The following is an 18,781-nucleotide window of genomic DNA, read 5'->3' on the forward strand; positions in this document are numbered from 1 at the left end:
GTCAAGGCCCGAGAGTATGATGCAGTGGTAATGTGTTTGCCCAGCTTGGAGGCGCGGGTCCCAGCAGCTGGGACTGACACCAGCTCTCCAGCAGCAGCAGAAGCTGAGATCAAGCAGGGTATGGTGGAGATGCCTGCAGGTGCAGCTGCTCTGGAGGCTGAGGCCTAAGGTTCCCGAGTGCACCGTCCCATCCAGCGAGAACAATTGAGATTGGGCTCAGGAGTCAGTTGAGACTTAAAAAATGATAAAAAAATAGCGTAAGATTCATTTCTGGTAAAGCCAGACTGGAGAACTAAGCTTAAATCCACCCTTGGTTTCTTCTTCCTTTTTTTTTTTAAATTTTTTTTTATTTTTGGTGTATATGTGCGTGTGGTTTGAGCATGTGCCGGTGTGGTTGTACAACAGGTGTCTTGCTCTGTTACTCGCTACCTTATATCCCTTGAGAGAGGATCTCTCATTGAACCCCAGCATCAGCCGACTGAAGGGTTAGTCTAAACAATCTTAATCAATAAAGAATCAGGAGTCAAATATCGGGGAATAAACCTGGAAGGTCAGAAAACCAGAGGGGCAGCCACCAGTTGCTCCCTTCCTCTCTTGTTCCACGATTTAAAAAATGGCTGAGATCTTGTGTCTACCTCACCTCATCACCTGTCTCCACTTCCCGAGTGCTGGGTTTAAGGTGTGCGCCACCACCGCCTGGCTTCTGTGGTTAACTAGTGGCTAGCTCTGCCCTCTGATCTCCAGGCAGGCTTTATTTGTCAGAACATAAGTAAAATATCACACAACAGCCAGCAGGTAGCAAGCCCTGGTCATCACCATCATCCTCCCCTGTCCTCCACAGGGCTGGGGTGACAGAGACAGATGTGGCCACATCTGGCTTTTTGACGTGGGTGCCTGGGATTCAAACTCAGGGCCTCACGCTTGTGTAAAAAAAAAATGAGTCCTCTTGCTCAGGGAGCCGTTTCTCCAGCCCCGGGTCACATCAACTTACTCAGGTGAAATTGTAGTGCCTGAAAAACTCCAGGAAGGAAAGCCCTGGGCTCTCCTGAGCTTAACTGATGGGTGGGAAGGAGGGAGAGGCAGGCAGACATCCCTCTCTGAGTTTGAGGCCAGCCAGCCAGTACAGGTTCCAGGCCAGTCAGGGCTACACTGACGTTATGTCTCCGTAAGTAAGGAAAGCAGAAAACAAGACTATGTTGCACACAGACACTGCCAGACCCTAAGGGTTAAGGGGGTGTTATGGGAGTTTTGTTAGCCTTCTGAAGGAATTTGGGTTTATCTTTGAGGAAATAAGACGCCACTGAATCTAATCAGGACCTGGCTGATGAGATTCCTGTTGTCCAAAGATCTCTTTAGGTCCTTTGTCTTTCTCAGTCGTCCACCTCCGATTTCTGGCTGGTAATCCAGGTCTTCCAGAATCCGGTTCCCATTGTTTTTGCCACTGGAGCCCATTTCATGAAGTTCCTGGTTTGCCTTCCCCTCTCTGATGCAAGATGGGGAGGTCTGAGCACAGACTGGCTTCTGCCTTCTCAGATGGCATCTGGTAACCAGTATAGTGCCTGGCGCACAGTAGGGGCTGAACACACGTTTGTAAGCAGTCAGTGCCTGGCGCACAGAAGGGACTGAACACACGTTTGTAAGCAGTCAGTGCCTGGCGCACAGTAGGGGCTGAACACACGTTTGTAAGCAGTCAGTGCCTGGCGCACATGCTCGTTGGGTTCCGTGTTAGACATTTATTACCCTGTCATTTGAAATATACACAGTGAGCCTACTATGCTGGCTCATCTCTGTAAGTCCAGCACTTGGAGAGAGTGAGGCAGGAGGCTTGTCACGAGTTTGAGGGCAGCCTGGGCAATAGAGCGAGATCTTTTCTCAAAAACAGAAACAAAACAAAAGGGGCTAGGGGATATCTCAACAGGTAAAGTCTCTGCCACCAAGCCTGACAACCTGAGTTAGATCCCCAGAACCCAGTAATGGCTAGAGAGAACCAACCCCTTGAAAGTAGTTCCCTGACCTCCACACTTGTGATGTGATACACACGCATTCAGAGACATAGATGCACACACACACACACACACACACACACACACACACACACAAATAAATATCAAAAAAAAAAGCAATGGGACCGAAATGTGGTGTCACAGACCTATAATTCTGGCACAGAAGGCAGAGGAAGTAGAATGGCTCCAAACTCCAGATTGGTCTTGTCTTCTCAGAAGTTCCAGGCTAGCCTGGGCTACATGCTAAGATGCTGTCTCAAACAAACAAATGTAAAGCAGCAACAACAAAAGACAAAAGAGGAGAGCGTTTCCTAGTAGCAGGAACGGCTTTGCTGTTTCTGGTTATACTGTCTTGGACAAAATGGTTTTATTAGACTTTTTTTTTTCTCAGATGAAATGCTAGGATTAGAACTAAATTCACTTCTTTTAGAAGATAATCGACCAAAGTTTTCTCTTACAGTAAAAACACAAGTAGAGAGAGTGGGGGATGGTGCTGGGTATGTCGAGCTCTCGGGCAGGCCCAGCCTTTGGAAGCAGGTAGAGCAGGAGTTCAGGCCAGCCTGGTGTACCCCAAAGCCTGTCTCAACACAACACTAGCAACAGCAGACAATAATAAAAGCAGTAAGTCTGGATTTTTGCTTAGGAGTGAGAAGACTGGAACAGGCTGCCCGCAGGAGCAGGCATTCTGAGTACTAACAAAGGCAGCTTTGTGCAGACGCTGGGGACAAAGGAGTGAGGTGGGTTAAAAGTGTGTCACTCACCAGGGTCAACCGAAGGGGTTTCCCTGTCACAGGTAGTAAAATGAGGGCGTTCATATGCCCCGCAGACCGCGTGGGGAAGGATCGGATGACGTCGGTTTGTTCCCAGAGAACGTTTCTGCGGTCACGGGACTGTGACATCACAGAACTGGAAGGGAGAAACTGTGCGGGAAGGAAGATTCCTTTGCTGTCTGGTTTGGGAACTGGGAAGAAGTTCTGAAGGTTTCCTGAGAAGTAGAGAGATTTCAGCTCACACTTGGTATCGGTAGATTTTCGAGGCGTTGAAACTTGGCCAGTTTTGTAAGTTTGACGGAGATATGTTTCAGACTTGTACAGTCAGAATCAAACTTTCATAATATGCAAATGGATTTAAAATAGTCATTGAACTAAATTGAAGTGGTTAACATGTATGGATTTTGTTTTTGTTTTCTGAGACTGGGTTTCTCTGTAGCTTTGGAACCCGTCCTGGAACTAGCTCTTGTAGACCAGGCTGGCCTCGAACTCACAGAGATGGGCCTGTCTCTGCCTCCCAACTGCCGGGATTAAAGGCCTGAGCCACCACCGCCTGGCACATGTATAGATTTTTAATTGTGCTTATCTTCATGCGTGTGCGCGTGTGTGTGGTGTGTAGTGTGTGTGGTGTGTTTGTCCCCTGGGCACAAGTGGAGGAGCTGAGGACAACTTGCAGGAGTTGGTCCCTGCTTTACACCTTGCGGGCCTTGGCAGCCAGACTCAGTTCTTCAGGCGCGGTGGCAAACGCCCTTACCCACGGAGCCATCGTGCTGGCCCCATGTAATTACCCCAAAGTAATTCCAGACGTTGGAAAGTACTGTGCACAAACTTGCTCATTTTCTTTGCAGTGTAATTTAGTCAAGAGAGTCGGCTCTAGGGAAATGATTCATTCCAACAGGCCAGCCTTTGAAGGGATTTGGTCTGCTCCCCCTCTCCCCTGTGGGTAATCGTTTCGAGCACTTAGATGTCACCATGTTTTCCTCCTGGCTGGGAATTCCAGGTCTTCTCTTGATGGTGGTGATTACTTGATGTTTGGTTCTGGGAACCTGCGACTTAGACCTCTCCATTCCCTGTGAGTGTCTGTCTGTCTGCCATCGTATCCCCTCTTCTCGTAGTCCTCCTCTCCTCCCACCCCCAGTTTCTTTGTGTCTTACCTGTTCTTTGAAGCTTTTAGTCTGTTTAGCGGGCACATGTGGTCAAGTCCTGGGGAATACATGGAATCTTGTATCAAAAGCTCATAGACTGGGAAGAGCTGAGCTAATGGGTGTGGGGCGCAGGTACTGTAGTCTGCCTGCTATGGCATGCATATCCTGGTTGTCAGGAAACATTCCTTCACTTATTGCTTAGTACGAGATAATACCAAGGGAGTTCACCTGGAAACCAGGATGCTCCCTCCTCCCTCCGTACCCTTGGCCTATCTATCTGCTGGCTACAGGATCTTCCGGAACACCTGCACCAGCTTCCATGCCACCAGCTGACTGGTCAGAAAGCCCTGAATAGTCCACCGTCCTTACCTTACTAACTTTTTTTTTTGTTTTTGTTTTTGTTTTTCGAGACAGGGTTTCCCTGTAGTTTCTAGAGCCTGTCCTGGAGCTAGCTCTTGTAGACCAGGCTGGCTCGAACTCAGAGATCCGCCTGCCTCTGCCTCCCGAGTGCTGGGATTAAAGGTGTGCGCCACCACCGCCCGGCTCCTTACCTTACTAACTTTATAACTAAGGGAATGTTACTTCGATCCCTTATGACTCAATTTCCCAAGTGTAAATTATGAATATATAGCAAGAGAATTTTGAGGCCAGCCTGGGAAATTTCCAAGATAGCCTGAGCTACACAGCAGGACCCTGTCTTAAAAGCATTTTTAAAAATTATCTCAAAAACTATGTTAGAGATCTCTATTGTGTAGTTTTCCTACATTAGCAATATTTCCTTTCTAGAACCCTGTGCTTCCACCCAGTGTAACTGAGTGGGAGAGCGTGTGCTTTGCGTGTTCCTGTGTACACATCCCCCAAACAGGCAAACAGTCTAAAGAACTGCTATGGCCCCTCAATGGCTCACACTGTTCAGTAGATGTATGTACTTTAGCCCCCACCCCAGGTATTTTTGTTTGTTTTTTCAGGCAGGGTTTAAACCCAGGACATGCTAGGCAAGTACGATATCCCCATTTTGTTTTTAGACACGTCTGATCATGTATCACAAGGTGACTGGAACTCGTACACAGCCTGAGCTACCCACAAATTCGTGATCCTTCTGACTGGAACTTCTGGGTGCTGGGTGGTTCCCAGGCTTGGGACTCAGTCCCAGTCAGAGCTGTACCTCCCATCTAGCTTACAAACATGCTCTGGTAAAGGCTGGTCTGCATTCCCCGGATATGCTCCCCTTTCTGCAATCTCTGGACCTGAGAGCAGGGTGCCAAGGGTGGGAGTTCACTCCCGCAGTTACAGTTTCCTTATTCTGTAACTCTTTATTTGCATCGTAGATGATCTCTGTGACAAAACAGAAAGACAATAAAGAATGCTAGGCTGTAGGCTTAGGGAGTAGATGTTTTTAATGTTTTCTTTGGCGGTTTTATACACGGTTGCTCTCACTCTCTCTCAGCTCCCCCTTTCTCTGTCTACCTGGCCTCTTCCTTACTAATAATCCCTTTCCTGCTTTCATGTCTTTGTGTTTCGTCCGTGTCTCTCAGGGTTTGTCCAGGTGGGTCTGTGTGGCCATGGGACTGGAAATATCCCTTGGACCTGAGGTGGGGGAGTTTTGACAGTGAATAGGTACGCATCCTAAGACGGTGGCGCCTCCTCCCAGAGCCTGTCCGTCAGTAATAGTTCACCAATAAGGGGCAGGATCCGTGAGCCCCTCCCCCATCCTCGACTGACTGTTGAGCCTGTCCTGTGCAGGCCCCTGTAAGGGAATGGTCTTACCTTCCACGAGTTGAGTTGTGCTGGGAATCCTTCCACCAAGGGTGCCGTATTTTTATTTTCCTTGGCTTGTTTTGTTTTTATCTGTTTTCAACTGATAGGTAACTAAGAAATACTCAGCCTTGACCAAAGGTAGAGAAGAGATTTGATTGCCAGAGTAAAGATAAGAAACGCCAGGTCATTATTTCAATTTGATGCCAAGATAACTGAGTAACCAGACACCAGCTCCCTGTAATTGGCCTAATCATCATGTAGACGTTTCTAGTGAGTTTGAGCACTTGAGCTGATGGTGGAGGGAACGCATAGCTGCTGGGGTGGTGTGAGGTCTGGTTTCATCCCCCCCCCCCCACAAAGGTGCCACTGTGAAAGTGTCCCCGCTTGGGAAGGTGTTGTCGCTTGACTGAGTTAGATCTGCCTCAGCATAGGAGCCCTCCCCTGTCCCTCATTCCATTATTTAAGGAGGCGAGGTACTTCTGTGCAGGGGGCTTGATCCTGTGGGAGTCCTGCTTGCTCAGGACGGAAAATGAGAAGAGGCTCTCGGTGGACTAGAAGTGCTGAGTAGGTGTTTGAACTATGAAAGTGGCAGGCATGATTGTGTTCATTTTTTTCAGCTAGCCTAGAGAACACTGGAATTAATCACGACATTTTCAGACAGGTATATGTGACTCTCTATGGGACATTTTAAATCTTAAAATAGAGGATTAAAAACTTTACATGGAGCAAGTAATTTTTTCATAAAGAGACAGCTTTGTTTCTCATTTAAACTTTATGTTGGCTTTGTGTTCTCTTTCTCTCTCTCTCTCTCTCTCTTTCTCTCTCTTCCATTCTGTACTTTGACTTGGAATCTTTTCTGTTCTTGGCCATTCAGGAAGCTTTTATTTTACCTCTCAGTTGAATTATACAGTGAGTCAGTGCAGGTTTTAATTTAGTTTCAGAAGTGGGTTTGCGCTGAATAAATATGAACGTGGGGGGGGGTTGGTATGTGATAAAGGCATATTAAGTGTGTGTTGGTATGGGTTACCAGTAACAACCGATTCTTACCGGAACACTGGTGAACTGCCGTCTCTTAGTTTATACCCATGTCTGTTCAGGGCTCTAAGAGCTGGAGAGATGGCGAGGAAATGTGAGCCATGTTATTCTTAAGTGTGCCATACTGTCACCTTATAAGAACTATTGATTTTAAGTTTTTTTAGTCAATTTCACAGATGTATACAATATATACTATTGTTATTTATATTTAAGTCATTATCCGAACTGTAGCTCAGGTTGACTTGGAACTCATTTCTGTGGTCCAGACTGACCTCAAGCTTATGGGCGATCTACTTGAGTACTGGGATTACAGGTGTCAGCCATCACACCTGGCTAAATGTTAGTTTTTAAAAAGTAGTATAGTTGGCCGAGGGAGCCAGAGGCAAGTGGATCTCTGTGAGTTCCAGGCCAACCAGGGCTATATATATATATATATATATATATATATATATACATATATATATATATATATATATACAGCGAGACCGTCTCTCAAGAAACAAACAAAAAACAGAAGTTTAGAATCAGTAGTAGAAAAAAAATAGCAACAGCAATTTCTTAGATGAATAAGTTGATCGTGAGCTTTGCGCTTCAGCTGTGGCTGGAAGTTTCCCTTCTACTGAAGTGAAAAATGGATGTTCTGACTTTCATTATAGAAAAGCAAAACAATCCAGTTTCCAGCACAATGTGCTGACACGCCTTCGATTTTAACTCGGGAGGCAGAGGCAGGAGAACTAGAGGGCCATAGGCGTCCTTGGAGATTGTAAGCCAACTTGGGCTACATGAGATCTTGTCTCAAAAATTGAGCCCATCAGGTTTACTGTTGCATTCCTTTAATCCCAGCACTCAGAAGGCAGATCTCTAAGTTCAAGGCCAGCCAGGGCTAGATAGTGAGATCCCATCTCAAAAATCAAAACAGGGCTGCAGAAGGCTTGGTTGTTAAGAGTGGGTGTTCCCTCTCAGAAGATCAGCTTTGGTTCCCATAACACACTTTGGGGGCTGGAGAGATGGCTCAGTGGTTAAGAACACTGGCTGCTCTTCCAGAGGTCCTGTGTTCAATTCCCAGCAACCACATGATGGCTCACAACCATCTGTAATGAGATCTGGTCCCTCTATTGGCCTGCAGGCATACATGCAGGCAGAACACTGTATAAGTAATAAATAAATTGTGTGTGAATCCTCATGATTGCTTGCTTGCTCATCTCTCTCTTTGGCCTTTTTAAGAGATGATTTGTCTATTTTTAATTTGTGTGCTTTGGTGTTTTGCCTGCATGTATGTCAGAGGGATGGTGTCTGAAGCCCTGCGGCTGGTGACAGGCAGCTGTGAGCTGCCATGTGAGTGCTGAGAATTGAACCTGGCTCCTCTGGAAGAGCAGGCAGTGTTCTTAACTGCTGAGCCACCTCTCCACCCTCTTCATTTTGAGACAGGGTCTCCCTATGTCATCCCAGCTGTCCTGGAACTCACTTTTAGATCATGCTGGCCTTGAACTCACAGAAATCTGTCTTTCCCGCCCTAGTGGTAGGGTTAAAGGCTGTTGTCACTGCACCCAGTCCTGCTTCTTTTAATAAAAACCTGCTTATATATAATTTAGATGATTCTTCACATTTTAGTTGGTTGTTTTGACAGGAGTAGATAGAATCTGGCAGAGGGTGCTTGGTGGAGTGCTAATCATTCAGTTCTCATTCTGTGGACACAGATGTATTTATTCTGTCAATATTTTCTTAGTAAATATGAGTGGTCTAAGAGTTGATTGTGTTAGTTGATCTGTTGACTTTCTTTCTTTCCTCTTTCTTTCTTTCTTTCTTTCTTTCTTTCTTTCTTTCTTTCTTTCTTTCTTTCTGAGCTAGGGTTTTATAAGAAGCTCAGTTTAGGCTTGAAGTTTTAATCCTCCCCCTCCACCCAGTACCGGGATTTTGGGCCTATCTGTCATCACCCCTCCCATCCTTTAAAAGGGGGAGTCTGCTATTTTGCCCATGATGGCCTTGAACTCTGGTCTCTCTCCACCAGAATATCAGACCACAGGTGCGCATCCTCAGCTTCCAACATGCTTCGGTGTATCTGTGCTCCAAGTTCTAAGTTTATTTCTTTTTTATATTTTTGGTTGTGAGCCTTGCCTTTAATGGCTGAGCCATATTTTCTTTTTAAAGTCTCTGTGTGTGTGAGAGAGGGGGAGAGAGACAGAGACAGAGACAGAGAGAATGAGATTATGATCCTGAGAATCAAATTAGCTTTTCTGAGGCTCTGCATTTGAAAATTTCTGTGAGATGTAGTAAAGATTTAGCACAAGAAGACTTTGTTGTCCCCACTGTTATTTCTTTGGGCTTCAACACAGTTTCTACAAATGTTTAGCTTGCCTTCCAGCCATGCAGAGCTTAAGGGCTGCAGGATTTGATGCTGTTTGACGATAGTCCGCTCGCATTGGCTGGCTGTTGAGTAGTGGCTGACTCGATGCCTGAACCTTGTCAGGCTTCTGTCTGTGCCGTATCCAGAGTGCCAGAGTATTGTATGGTGGCCAGCTGCCCTTTCATGCTTCTGGAATTTCCCCCAAGTTGTCGAGAAAGTTGACATCACTCCAAATTACCTAAGTCAGCTGTGAGTTCTTGGATGCAGTTTAGGTGGAAAGGTTCCAGTTGACACTAACGAAGTCAAGGTTTTTCTTAGATGCCATCTCTGTGCACTGTAGTGGTATTTCAGTTGTGTTTTCATAAATAAAACTTGCCTGGGGATTGGGAAAGTAAAACAGCCCCACTGGTCGGCATTTAGAGTGTGTGTGTGTGTGTGTGTGTGTGTGTGTTTGTGGGCACATGAGTGCCCTGCGTGTACATGTAACTGTGGATGCCCATGGGGGCTGGAAGGTAGAGGCATTGTGTTCTCCCAAAGCTGTTATTACAGGCAGTGTGAGCTGCTTGATGTGGGCGTTGGAGCAGAACACGTTTTTTTTTTAAATTGCACTTTAGAGGTAAACTCATATAAAGCTTATATATAAACTTATTATAAAATCAGGCAGGACAGTATTTGGAGGAATATTAATTCTTATATTTCTGAGTACTTGTAAATCAGTTTAATAAAATAATGATAGGGTAAAGTATGTAAATTACTGTGACTTCTGTTTTTCACCTATATTCCTAGGGTAGCTGTTGACTCAGCCCCTCATTCTTTACACTTTTGCCTGGGAATAGATTTTTTTTTTCTTGAGATGCAACAGCAAAAGAAAGTCATATATCTGCCCCATCATTCTACATTTCTAACATGGCCCGTCTGAGACAATAGAACGAGCACATTTGGAATGGCGGAGAAATCCTTCAGGCGGCCCGCCCTGGTGTTTGTTTTCCTACAATTCTGGGGATCAGACCAAAGACCCTGTGCATGGTAGGCAAGCGCCCCACCACTGAGCTACACCCCAGCCCCATTTCTTAAGACATCTTGCTAAATTGCTCAACCTTAGTCTTGAACCGTTAGTACTCTTGTGTTGTATGATGTTTTACTCTTTTGGCTTTTGGGGTACCCGCCACCCAGCTCGCAAATAAATCACACACGGGGACTTATTCTTAGGGGTGCCCGGCCTTAGCTTGGCTTGTTTCTTTTTTTTTTTTTTTTTTTTTTTTTTTTTTTTTTTTTTTGGTTTTTCGAGACAGGGTTTCTCTGTGGCTTTAGAACCTGTCCTGGAACTAGCTCTTGTAGACCAGGCTGGTCTCGAACTCACAGAGATCCGCCTGCCTCTGCCTCCCGAGTGCTTTGGCTTGTTTCTTGCCGGTTTTACTTAAGTTATCCTGTTTACCTTTTCCCTCTGGGTTTTTAATCTTTCTTATTTCTGTATATTTTACTTTCCTTCCTACTCCATTGGGTGTCTGGGCCCTGATCTTCTCCTTCTCTTCCCTCCTCCTCTCTCCTTTTATTCTCTCTGTCCGCCAGCCCTGCTGTCCTTGTCCTTGCCTCATTATTGGTCGTTCAACTCTTTATTAGGACCGTCAGGTATTTTAGACAGGTAAGGAATCACAGCTTCACAGAGATAAACAAAGGCAGCATAAACAAAAGTAATACACCTAAAAATAATTTTCCCAACACTCTTGTCTCACCTCTTTAGTGCCTTGGATTATAGGTGTGGACCACTATACCTGGTTCACAGGAAGTTCAAGTTGCCTTCTGTCACGTAATTGGCAGTGGGAGACTAAATGGATACTTTTAACTATTACAAGTTATTAAAAAAATTGTATCCAGGCATGGTGGCATATGTCTTTAATCCTAGCACTCAGGAGGCAGAGGGAATCAGATCTGTCTCTGTGAGTTTGAGGCCAGCCTGTTCTACAGAGTGAATTCCAGGACAGCCAAGAAGCCCTGTCTTGAACCCCTCCCCTCAAAAATGGGGCCCTCTGTGATTCACCTGTAATCCCAGTTTGGGAGGCAGAGGCAGGATGATTGCTGCATGTTTAAAGTCAGCCTGGTCTATGTGAAGAGTTCCAGACCAGCCAGGGCTGTATAATGAGATACTGTTTAAAAAAGAAAAAAAAAAAAAAACAAATAAAAATTTTAAATAGGAAGTATGATATAATGGCTATTTTTAACTATCAGCTTTGCTTGGATTTGTAATCACCATGGAGACACATCTCAGGGTGTGGCTATGAAGACATTTCCAGAAATGTTTAACTGAAGAGGGAAGATGAACCCAGCATATGGGGCGAGTTTTGTGGATTGGGTCAAATTTAGTGAAAAAGGAAATCAGGCTGAGCACTAGCACAATGTCTGCTTCCTGGCTGTGGCTCCATGCGAACACGCCTCATACTCCTGCCACCCTAGTGCGAGCACGCGCCTTATACTCCCGCCGCCACCCTAGTGCCTTATACTCCCGCCATCGTAGTGCGAGCACGCACCTCAGCTCCCGCTGCTCCACCATGTTGTCCAGACGTGACAGACAAGCCCTTCCTCGCTTGAGCTGCTTTAGTCACATGTGTGGAGAGCCATGCTAACCGTGTTTGGTCACTGTAATGTTTGCTGTTCTCTCCTCCCTGTTCATTAACCCGGGCAGGGGGCTTTCTTGAAGCGGCATATTTTAGTAGGGTCTTCAAGGCCGTATGATAGAAAGTACAGAAGGAGGGAACTTGTAAAGGGGATTGGATTGCAGGAGGCTGGGAATACAGTTCAGCTGATAGATTGCTTACCTAGCATGGACAAGGACCTGTGTTCGGTTCAGGAGAACACACAGGCACACACACGCACATGCACACACACACACAAACATACACACACACATACACACAGAGAGAGAGAGAGAGAGAGAGAGAGAGAGAGAGAGGAGAGAGAGGAGAGCGCTTACAGTAGAATTTGGTTGGTCTAGGTCATCTAGAAAACCATTGTAGGAAGTCCTGTGGATAAGAATGATGAAATCAAAGGGTTAAACATGATAAATGGGCTGGGCTTGGTGGTGTACACCTTTAATCCCAGAATGAATCCCAGGCAGATCTCTGCTAGTATTAGGATAGCCTGGTCTACGTAGTGAGTTCCTGGCTAGCCTGGGCTACACAGTGAAACTTTGTCTTGGGAAGAGGAGGAGGGGAAGATCGAGTGAGGGACAGAGGAGAAGAAGAAAGGAAGGAAGGAGGGAGAAAGAGAATGATTGATTGGTGGCGACTTACATTTATTTTGATTTGGGTCTTGAAAGGAAAAGGGGGGCAGCCAGGACATTTTTCTGTTCTTTGGGTGCTGCATAAAGCAACTCACCAGAACCAGTCCGTTAAAACCCACACAATTAAGTACTAAGTGGTATTGTTGAGGGTTAAGCAGGTAATGTGTGTGCTATCAGGCAAGTTTAGTTTGGCAGGACTCTTCCGAATGCATTCCTGCAGAGTAGCAGGAAGCAAAATGCACCAAGCCCAGGCCCTAAATACACATCTTTTACCTTTTGAAAAGAAACAATGTTTACATTTGTCTATAATCTTATATAGATACTAGACTTTTTTTCCATACCTGCTAAATTAAAAAAATGATCTCCATTTAAACATGTAGTTTCTAATAAACAGGTTTTTTTCTTTCTCTTTTATTTTATTTATGGGGGGGAGTTCGAGACAGGGTTTGTCTGTGTAACAGCCCTGGCTGTTCTGGAACTAGCTCTTGTAGACCAGGCTGGTCTCGAACTCACAGAGCTCCGCCTGCCTCTGCCTCCCGAGTGCTGGGATTAAAGGTGTGCGCCACCACCAGTTTCAGCTTTTTAAAAACTTGGCGTAGGGCTGGAGAGACGGCTCAGAGGTTAAGAACACTGGCTGGTCTTCCAGAGGTCCTGAGTTCAATTCCCAGCAACCACATGGTGGCTCACAACCTCCCTAATGAGATCTGGTGTTCTCTTCTGACCTGCAGGCAGAACACTGTATACATAATAAATGAATAAAAATATTTTTAAAAAAATTGGCGTTAATGCTACAGTTCTCATGGAGTTTCCTGTAACCCTCACTGCTCGATGTTTTTAACTTTCAAAACCTTTTATTTATCGTCATCACCATCATTGTTGCTGTTGTTACTATTGTTGTTGTTGCTTATGTGTAGATCAGAGAACAGTTGCGGAGTTGATTCTCCCCTTTAACATTTGTGTGGGTCCCAGGAGTTGAATTTAGTCTTCAGGGTTTGTATGGCCCAGCTGCCACTGTCACCCTCAGCTGCTGAGTCATCTGATGGGCCTCAGGAAGTGCTTAATTTCAGAAGAAATTGTTCTGGGTTTTGAGATTCAGATCTTTAGGAAGTGTTATTTTGAAGCTCTTGACTATTGACTGGAACCTTTAGTTTCTCAGTATGTGGGAGACGCTCTCCTAAAGGAAAGTATGTAGCCGTTTGGGGTCAGATCCGCTGAATCATTCCTCCTGGTGTGTGTGGCCGCTGCCTTTATTCCATCAGCCCAAATGAATCATGGCTAGACCTGCTGTCAGCGGAGATGAAGATGTGTCATCCTGACGAGTGTCCTGGAAACCATGGCAACAGGTGGAGCGCATCATCCTCTGATAGGAAGGGGGCAATGTCCAGGTTTGTGGTAAGATCTGCCCCAGCAGCTCATACTGGGGCACTCTAAAGAGATTGGAGTTTCATCTTGTGAGTCTGAGCCTTTGTCTACATGCACGTACGCATGCTGCGTGTGTGCCTGGCATCCGAGGATCAGAAGAGGACATTGGATCCTCTGGGGCTGGCGTTGCAGGTGGTTGTGAGCAGCCCTGTTGGAACTGGGTTCCTTGCAAGAGCACCAAGTGCTGTTAACCATTGAGCCAGGTCTCTAGCCCCAAGCACCTTTGTGAGACAAACGCATGATTCAGAGAACAGTAGTGAATGCTTGCTAAGACCGTGAAACTTAAGCTCTGTAAGCAGTACCTGCAAAGGACCCCGGGCTTTATACCATTCCTCAAACAGAACCATTCATTCTCTTGTCGAATGACTTGAGTTCAATGCTCTCATGGATCTACCCATTGCATTCCTCTCCCCCCTCCCCCTTCCACTCCCTCCCTTCCTCCCTCCCTCCTTCCATTCTTTCCTCCCTCCTTCCCTCCCTCTCTTCTTCCCTGCTTTTCCCTCCCTCTTACCCTGCCTTCCTCTCTCTCTCCTTCAGTTCCTCTCTCCCTCCCTCTGTCCCTCTCTTCCTCCTTCCCTGTCTTCCTCTCTCTCTCCTTCACTTCTCTCTCTCCTTCACTCCCTCTCTCTCTCCTTCACTCCCTCTCTCTCTCCTTCACTTCTCTCTCTCCTTCACTTCCTCTCTCCCTCCTTCTCTCCCTTCCTCCCTTTGTCCCTCCCTCCCACACTCTATTTCTCTTTCCATTCCTCTCTCTCTCCCTCCGTCCCTCTCTCTCCTCTCCCCTCCTTCTTGTCATCTTGTCTCACACAGGGTCTCTTCAGGGTAAGTGGTAGGGCTGTAGGGTGTGTGTGTGCTTCTGTTTTAGTAGAGCACACCATGCTGTCTTCCACCGCTACCACCATTTTTACTTTGGCTGGTACTGTGTACGTGTTCACTGTTTACACACTAGTTCACATTCATGTTTGGTCTCCAGGGTAGATCAGATTATCGAGTGTCTTAGACAGTGCATCTCACACTTGATTGTATAAAAAAAGCAATTAATGGCAGGCTTGCTCACATTCCAGAGGGTTAGTCCATTATTATCAGGGCAGGGATCATGGCAGCACTCAGGCAGGCGTGGTGCTGGAGCGGCTGATCTGCAGGTAGCAGGCAAAGAGACACACTGGTCTGAAATAGGCCTTTGAAATCTCAAAGTTCACCCCCCCTCCCCCGTGACACACCTCCAACAAGGCCAGTCCTGCCCCTGACAGCTCAGCAGCTGGGGACTAAGCATCCAGATCTAGGCGCCTCTATGGGCCAGCCATTCTCATTCAGACAACCAGAGCATATAAATTGTATATATACCGTGTTATTCCAGGACTGATAACAAGGACAACCAGTAGTGCTTATTCAGTACAGATACTTTCCCTCCTTTGGGACAGGATCTCATGTAGCCCAGGCTAGCCTCAAACTCCGTGCCTCTGAGGAGGAGTTTGAACTTTCGATTCTCCTGCTGCCAGCTAGTCAGAGACCTGCTTGGGGAATGTAGACCACAGCGGATTTGAGTATGGTGGGGCATTATAGCTTTTCTTTGGTTGGCTTACAAAGTGGATCCTGAGTATTTATCATTCTTTTGAGTTATTTCCTAAATAATCAAAGTAATATATTCTTAAGTCAATTTAATGATTTTTTATATGAGAAGATAAATGACTCTAAGCTAATTTTATTTGTGGAAACCTATAAAACCTATAAAATACTTTTACAGTAAATGTCATCCTTGCCTCTTCATATTTGAATGAAAATTGTGTAGTAACCTATGAGTAAAGGAATATGGCTCATTACTTAACATTTACTCAGTATAATAGCATATACTTTCTATGTCTTTTATATTGTTACGTTTAAGTGGCTAAGAGAATTTATTTATTTTGGTGCCGAACTCGGAGACAAACACAATTTAATTCTGAGTCCTTGCCATAGTGATCGGAGCCATCGTTCCTCCTCCTCCTCTGTTTGGTTTTGATAGGAAGAGGTCTCGCTGTATCCTAGACTGGTGTCTGTCTTTTGGCAATCTTCTACCGTGGCCTCCTTCGTGCTGCGACCATGGGACTGTACTGCCATGTCCAACAGATGCCATCACTCCATTCCTTAAATATATCCACTGTAGAACTTCGGAGGCCGCCGAAGACCTCACATGGGCTTCTGTTACACGGAGCACAAAAAATAAAAACACTTTTATCCAAGATAGCTTGCAAAACGTTTCTACATCTTGTTTGTTTTGTTTCTGATGCAGGATCTTACCTTGTAGACCTGGCACACTTGGAACTCAGTGTGTAGACCAGGCTGGCTTTAACCTCACAGAGACCCCCTGCCTCTGCCTCCTGAGTGCTATGGTTAAAGGTGTGTGCCACCACATCTGGCATCTGCACTGTATTTTTATAAAAAAAAAAAAAAAAAAAAAAACAAAAAAACAAAAAAAAAAAAAAACCACTTGTATGTCACAAAACCGATCTGTGTCCAACTCAGAGTATGGCTCCTGTACACGTATGAAAACTGGTATAGGGCTGGAGAGATGGCTCAGTGGTTAAGAGCATTGCCTGCTCTTCCAAAGGTCCTGAGTTCAATTCCCGGCAACCACATGGTGGCTCACAACCATCTGAAATGAGATCTGATGCCCTCTTCTGGCCTGCACGTAGACACACAGACAGAATATTGTATACATAATAAATAAATAAATATTTTAAAAAAAGAAAACCGGTACAAGTGTAGTTAATCTCAGTTTTAAATTTTATTTTTTCATTGCAGATTGAATCCCTCTCTAGAACTTCTGAATGTTTTTTACGAGTGGGAGCATTTCCTACACGACAAAGCCAATGGCTTAACTTCGGGGAGCACTGGGGGCAGTGTTGGCTCTGCTATGCTTCGCGGAACTTGAGTCTGGAGGACACAGGGCTTTCTGTGATGACACCATGACTCACAGCAAAGGAAGATCTGTCACCTGCAAGACAAGTGGCAGCCCCGATAGTGGAGGAGGTTTTGTCAATTGGACCTTAAATCTAAACACCATTCAGTCTGACAAGTTTTTGAACTTACTTCTAAGCATGGTGCCAGTTATCTACCAGAAGAACCAGGATGACCGGCATAAGAAAGCGAATGGCCTTTGGCAGGACGGGCTGTCGGGCGGAGCACAGACCTTCAGCAAGAGGTCAGAGCCACATCTGGACTACCACGAGTTCTCGGAGCAGGCCTTTCACGGCGGCGGTGGGCATGCGCCAGCCAGCTGCAGCCCCAAGTACGACGACTATGCCGGCTATAGCTACTGCGACGGAAGGGAGGCTACAGAAACCACCGCCATGCTGCAGGACGAAGATCTGGCCAGTGAGGGCGATGATGTTATTGTGGAAACAAACCAGAAGCTCCCAAAGGAGTCCAGCGGCGTCATGGCCCTGCAGATTCTCGTGCCGTTCTTGCTGGCCGGGTTTGGAACAGTTTCTGCCGGCATGGTTTTGGACATAGTACAGGTGAGTTTTCATCTTCAGTTTCGCCCACTGTGTGGGTGCCCGCGCTCGTGTGTGCCAGAGGCCAACCGTGGGCGTCTTCCTTAGTTGCTTTCCTCCTTGTTTTGTGTGGCGGGGTCTCGCAGTTCTATCTGGAGCTGATGGACTCAGCTGGCCGCCAGTGACACTCTAGGGGTCCGGCCTGCCTCTGCCTACTCCTCAGCATTGGGGTTATACGTGTGCCACCGTGCTTGGCTCTCCGGGTTTTTAATTTTAATTCCTGTTTCATTACTTTGAAACAGGAATTTCCACATCATCCTGGCTCTTCTGGAACTCACTGTGTGGACCAGGCTGGCCCTGAACTCAGAGATCCAGCTGCCTCTGACTCTGTCTCCCAAGTGCTGGGATTAAAGGCGTGTGACATCACTTTCTTCTTTTTAAACATAGGTTCTGAGTATTGAATCTGGGTCCTTATGCTTACTCACCCCAACCCCTTCTTCTTCTCCCTTTTCCCTTTTCCCTTCTCCCCACCCCTGCCCTTCTTTCTCTTTTCCTTTCCTCCTGCATTTCCCCTCTTTCAATATGGTCTCACTCTCCACCTTTGAACTTGCAGTCTTTCCTGCCTTAGCCCCTCCCCGGAGTGCTAGGATCACAGATGTGCACACATCTGGCTTGACTTCACGTTTTCTTATTCAGATGCTTTTCATAGGATAACATCTCAGACATTTATCTTTGTAGGGCTGAGAGTGGACCATCACGTGTGGCAGGAGCCTGAGCCGTATCCCCAGCGTTCAAACATTATCTTAGATTTGACGTATTCCTTGCAAATAAAGTAACTCTTTTACAAACCCCAAAATAAGCCAAGTAAAAGAAAAGCCCAGTCAGCAAGCAGTATTTTGAAATAGTTTATTTTAAAAGAAAATTTCCATATGCTCATTGAAATGTGTTCAAACAATGCAGCACTAAAATAAGGACTAACTTCTGTTCCTCATCTCCACACCCAAACCGCTCCTACTCTTTGTCTTCACCCTCCCCTCCTTCACCTCCTCCACCCCTTCACCTCTGCCCCGCCTCCATTTGTGTGTGGTTCTGGAGATGGTGCCCAGGGCCTCCTGTATGTCAGGCAGGGCCCCAGTCCCCCAGCTTACGCCCCCAGTCTGTTCCCAGTGCCTAAAACATTTTTTTTTACGTTTGTATTTATTGCGTGTATCTATGAGTATGATGGTTGTGTAGGGCTTTTCCCTTCCTTTCCCTTCTCTTCCTTTCCCCTTCCCCTTCCCTTTTCCCTTCCCTTCTCTTCCCTTTCCTTCCCTTTTCCCTTCCCTTTTCTTCCCTTTCCTTCCCTTTTCCCTTCCCTTCTCTTCCCTTTCCTTCCCTTTTCCCTTTCCTTCTCTTTTCCCTTCCCTTCCCTCTCCTCCTCCTCCTCCTCCTCCTCCTCTTCTTCTCTTTTTTCCCCCTTGGAAATGTTGCTGTACCTCTTGAAATCTTTCCCTACTTATCTGTAAACTTAATAACAGCCGTGTGGTTTTCTTGTGAGCTTGTTCTAAGTAGTGA

General features: G+C 46.0%; 1 protein-coding gene across 2 annotated transcripts in view; it reads left to right on the forward strand.

Moving 5' to 3' along the window:
• The window catches only part of Slc41a2 (solute carrier family 41 member 2), a 73,073-nt gene that overhangs the window by 5,964 nt on the left and 48,328 nt on the right, over positions 1-18,781 (forward strand). For both annotated transcript variants that reach the window (XM_038315000.1, XM_038315002.1), the window contains exon 2: positions 16,536-17,251. In XM_038315000.1, the coding sequence (XP_038170928.1) occupies positions 16,700-17,251 (552 nt within the window). In that variant the 5' untranslated portion in view covers positions 16,536-16,699. The remainder of the gene's footprint in view (positions 1-16,535; positions 17,252-18,781) is intronic.

This window comes from Arvicola amphibius, chromosome 17 (assembly GCF_903992535.2).
Source record: "Arvicola amphibius chromosome 17, mArvAmp1.2, whole genome shotgun sequence".
In the NCBI taxonomy this organism is placed as follows: Eukaryota; Metazoa; Chordata; class Mammalia; order Rodentia; family Cricetidae; genus Arvicola; species Arvicola amphibius.